This window comes from Micropterus dolomieu, linkage group LG21, assembly GCF_021292245.1.
Source record: "Micropterus dolomieu isolate WLL.071019.BEF.003 ecotype Adirondacks linkage group LG21, ASM2129224v1, whole genome shotgun sequence".
NCBI classification, from domain to species: Eukaryota; Metazoa; Chordata; class Actinopteri; order Centrarchiformes; family Centrarchidae; genus Micropterus; species Micropterus dolomieu.
Window position 1 is genome coordinate 35057306 of NC_060170.1, and position 4252 is coordinate 35061557.

The following is a 4252-nucleotide window of genomic DNA, read 5'->3' on the forward strand; positions in this document are numbered from 1 at the left end:
CTTGGCCAGATCTGTGCCTTGCCACAATTCTGTCTCTGAGCTCTTCAGGCAGTTCCTTTGACCTCATGATTCTCATTTGCTCTGACATGCACTGTGAGCTGTAAGGTCTTATATAGACAGGGGTGTGGCTTTCCTAATCAAGTCCAATCAGTATAATCAAACACAGCTGGACTCAAATGAAGGTGTAGAACCATCTCAAGGATGATCAGAAGAAATAGACAGCACCTGAGTTAAATATGAGTGTCACGGCAAAGGGTCTGAATACTTATGACCATGTGATATTTCAGTTTTTCTTTTTTAATAAATTTGCAAAAATTTCTACATTTCTGTTTTTTTCTGTCAAGATGGGGTGCTGAGTGTACATTACTGAGAAATAAAATATATATCTCTATCTCTATCTAGATATATATATATCTCTATATCTCTATATATCTCTATATATATATATATATATATATATATATATATGCCTTCATACTAATTACAGCATCTGAACCTTTTCCAAGTCTTCATAGCTCTCTCTAAAGATTTCAGAACACATCACAACACTTTCTCACATTTCTTTGACTTCTTCATGTCCATGAGATAAAAACTACATCCAAACCATAGAATGTTCTACATTTATCAGAGCAGTTTGACGTTTATTCAACTTTAAAATCTTATTCACGTTCTTTAGAACATTTCCGATGGTTAAATTAAAGCCAGCAATTCAGTTTAGCGCAAGCCCTTCAGCCGACAGCATTCACACCGCAAATTCTTCAGGAATTGCTTTTCTAGTTTCATACTTTGTTTCCATCACAGGTTCGAGCAGTGTGCTCTGTTGTCTTTCCTTTTAATGTTTGAAATAACTGTTCTATAAAAGTATTGCAAACTTGGATCAGATCGCTCCTCGTCCTGATCTGGGGTCTCGTTTATATAACTGTGCGTAGAAACCTCACTAAAAGTTTACGTGAGCCCAAAAAATATTCAGACTTATAAAACCGAGCGTGCGCACAGCTGTAAGCAGGTTCCCTTTTTAGATCACAATCAACTTGAAATGTGGCGCATGTGAGGGAGCTCAGTGTCCGAGCCTCCAAACACCCACAGCTGCCTGTAGACGCTCAGTGAAGCTCGTTAATATTCATACGTCCTGACTGCAGGAAGAAAAGTTTGTTTTTTATAGATCCCAACCTTTGCTTGGGAAGTGGCGTCCGCACGTTTCCAGCCCTGTTTTGTACGTACGCATAGCTTTTAGCAGGTGTGCTAAAAGACGCAGCTGGAGCTGATCGGCGGCAATCAGTGGGGCGGATGAGCTGAGCCAGCGGAGTGCTCTCGGTACGTATTAACTGCTTTAGTGGCGTTGGTGTCTGTGTCGACCTTTGCACCCGTTCCCTCGCAAATACAAGATATAGAGCCGTCTGCACTGTGGAGACCACGCAAAACATACCGTAGGTGGTGTCGGGGTCATATCCCTCCTCGTGTGCTTCCTGTGTGTCGACGGCCTGCAACACACACACACACACACACACACACACACACACACACACACACACACACACACAAAGCATCATTTTAACACTCACATGTTCCACTGAAATAAATATTTTTTTGTTGAGGATCAAGTTGCTTTGGTCTCCCTGTTCTTGAGACTAGCCATGTTTCAAATTATTGTAGTTGAATCTTTAAAGAGGTCATATTCTGCTTTTTGTCTTTTCCCCTCTCCTTTATTGAGTTTAGACCTTTTTTGTGCTGTAACAGGTTTGCAAAGTGAAAAAGCCCAAAGTGAGTTCCCATCTCTCACAGAAAACTCTGCTCTGAACTGAAAACAGCTCGTTTGTAGTCCAGCCGCTTCCCTTTGATCCCTGTGACGTCACAGGGATGAAAGCTAAACGCGCCTCATATAACGCTCGCCGAGCGGCTACTCCGACACGCCCTCAGAAACAGCGAGCTGCAGCACACAGCTCTCCTCTCCCTTCCAAACACTAGCTGCCCTCCAGGCAGTCAGTGGACAGAAAGTTGTTCCTGTGATGTAGAGACAGAGCTCAGTTAAAACTTTATGGATACAGATTAATAACTCGCCGCTCTGAAACTCTCGCTCCAGTCCGTACGGCTGAACCCGAGCCGTTTACCGGCTTCTCGCTGACCCGCCCTTCTCTGCTTCTGATTGGCTTGTAGTCCTTAACTAGGAACTGAGCATGTGCAGCTCCCAACAAAGATCATTTAGAGACAAGATGTATCACTCCATAGCTAAAACGAAGCCTTCAACACAGGCTGAAAAGAGGAGCTGCAGCAATGTGCAGTATGACAAACATATAACCATGGAAACCTGCTCTGGTACAAAGACCTGAATAAGATGAGGAACCTGAACATGAGCAGGAGAGACCAAAAAGGTGAGTGCCGAGTTGCTTCCGTAGCAGCCGAGCTGGTAGACTTACAGATTTATTTCAGTGCATTTCTTTGTTTTCGGTTTACAGCAGAACTTCCTGTAAACGGTGTGAAAGTCCGAACCATCCAAAAAATGCTTTCACAATAGAAACAACCAAATTTCTGGGACGTTGCCCACCTTTAATTTTGGTTCGGATCAAACTGAAAAGTCCCAGAATTCAGACCAAACGAGGCAGGTGTGAAAGCCACAGTGACTGAAGGGTAAAAAATGAGCTCCAGGTCAAACTGAAACCTCCAGAAAATCCGTTCGTTGCTCAGCCTCCAGCCTCAGCAGTAGTTATTTATCAGGGGTGGAGGAAAAAAAGTCAATACAGCAAAGTATCGTGATATTGTATCGATACACGGACGCCAAGTATCGATCTTTTATTACATAAAATAAACATGAGAATTTTACTTTTTGGTACTATAATAATAAAATAAGTCTGCTAGAAAAAGAGTTTTCCTTTGGGGACAATTTGAAGTTGGAAAAAAAGGCATGAAATTGCAAAATATCACGATATGTTTACAATATGGTCTCGTGGGGCCTCTGGTGATTCCCACGCCTATTATTAATGAAACCCTGAACATTTGGTTTTACCTCCATATCCAGATATAGAACATTTTTTGTAAATTTAAGGAAAAATCAACCAACAGTAAGTTCACGGTCCAGAGCAGCACAGCAGCTCCAGACAGCGATCCAACTCTCCAGCTAACTATAAAGTCAGCTGACTGTCGGTGGGCGGGTCGTTTAACGTTACCTGACACACACATCATGGCTGGAATATGTTCTTCTCTCTGAGATATGAGCTTCTGGTTTTTGCTTTCATAAACTTCCCTCTCCTCCATGTTTGTTTATTCTGAATGCAAAGTGTGGAAGAACAGAACGCGGTGAAGTTAGTCTTCAAATATCCAGCTTAAAACTAACTTCACCGCGGTGCAAAGCGCCGTCCCCTCGCAAAAATATTACCGTAAAGTGTGGATATTGGGACACAACAAAATAATGATTTTTCTATCGTCATATCGCACAGCCTTACCTCCGACACAGTCTCCTCTTCTTCATCAGCTACTTCTACCTCTTGTTCTTCATCCTCCTCCTCCTCTCCCTTGAAGCAGCCGACAGCGTCCACAGTGATCAGCTCCTCCTCCTGAGCCTCCTCCAGGAGCACCTGGGAGGAGACAGACAGGGAGTCACATGACACGTGGATACAGCAGGAACTCTTACAGCCGCCGTACGGACTTCCTGCGCCCCGGCTCGGCGGCGTCCCCTGCTGACCTGCTGCTTGTGCTCCGCAGACTTCATGTGCTCCACAAACTTCCTGGGAGTCCTGAAGTGGCGTCTGCACACGGGACAGAAGGGACGACACAGCTGCTTACACACCTGGAGACAGAGGAGGAGGAGTCAAAGCCGGCCAATTAAAGACAGCCATGCTTGTGATGTCATCAGAGTTGTTTCCGACCTTGTGTTTTTTTGTCCGTCGATGGACGATGACATCACCGCTGAAGTGAATCTGACAGGTGTCGCACCAGCGCCGCGTGTCAGGCCGACGCCCCCTGGAGGACAAAGGTGGAAGGTGTGAGTCCACTGTGTGTGTGTGTGTGTCTGTCCTGCAGTGTGTGTGTGTGTGTGTGTCCTGTCCTGCAGTGTGTGTGTACCTGTCCTGCAGTGTGTGTGTGTCTGTCCTGCAGTGTGTGTGTGTGTGTGTCCTGCAGTGTGTGTGTGTACCTGTCCTGCAGTGTGTGTGTGTGTACCTGTCCTGCAGTGTGTGTGTGTGTCTGTCCTGCAGTGTGTGTGTGTGTACCTGTCCTGCAGTGTGTGTGTGTGTCTGTCCTGCAGTGTGTGTGTGTGTGT

At 45.0% G+C, this 4252-nt stretch overlaps 1 protein-coding gene across 1 annotated transcript in view; it reads right to left on the minus strand.

Annotated features, from left to right (window-relative positions):
* Positions 1 to 4216, minus strand: part of LOC123960212 (cip1-interacting zinc finger protein-like) — a 6870-nt gene extending 2654 nt beyond the window's left edge. Inside the window, exons 1-4 of the mRNA XM_046034858.1 lie at positions 4203 to 4216; positions 3861 to 3954; positions 3677 to 3781; positions 3438 to 3569 (exon numbers count right to left, since the gene is read on the minus strand). Of these exons, the coding sequence (XP_045890814.1) occupies positions 3438 to 3569; positions 3677 to 3703 (159 nt within the window). The 5' untranslated portion in view covers positions 3704 to 3781; positions 3861 to 3954; positions 4203 to 4216. The remainder of the gene's footprint in view (positions 1 to 3437; positions 3570 to 3676; positions 3782 to 3860; positions 3955 to 4202) is intronic.
* Positions 4217 to 4252: the final 36 nt, after the last annotated feature.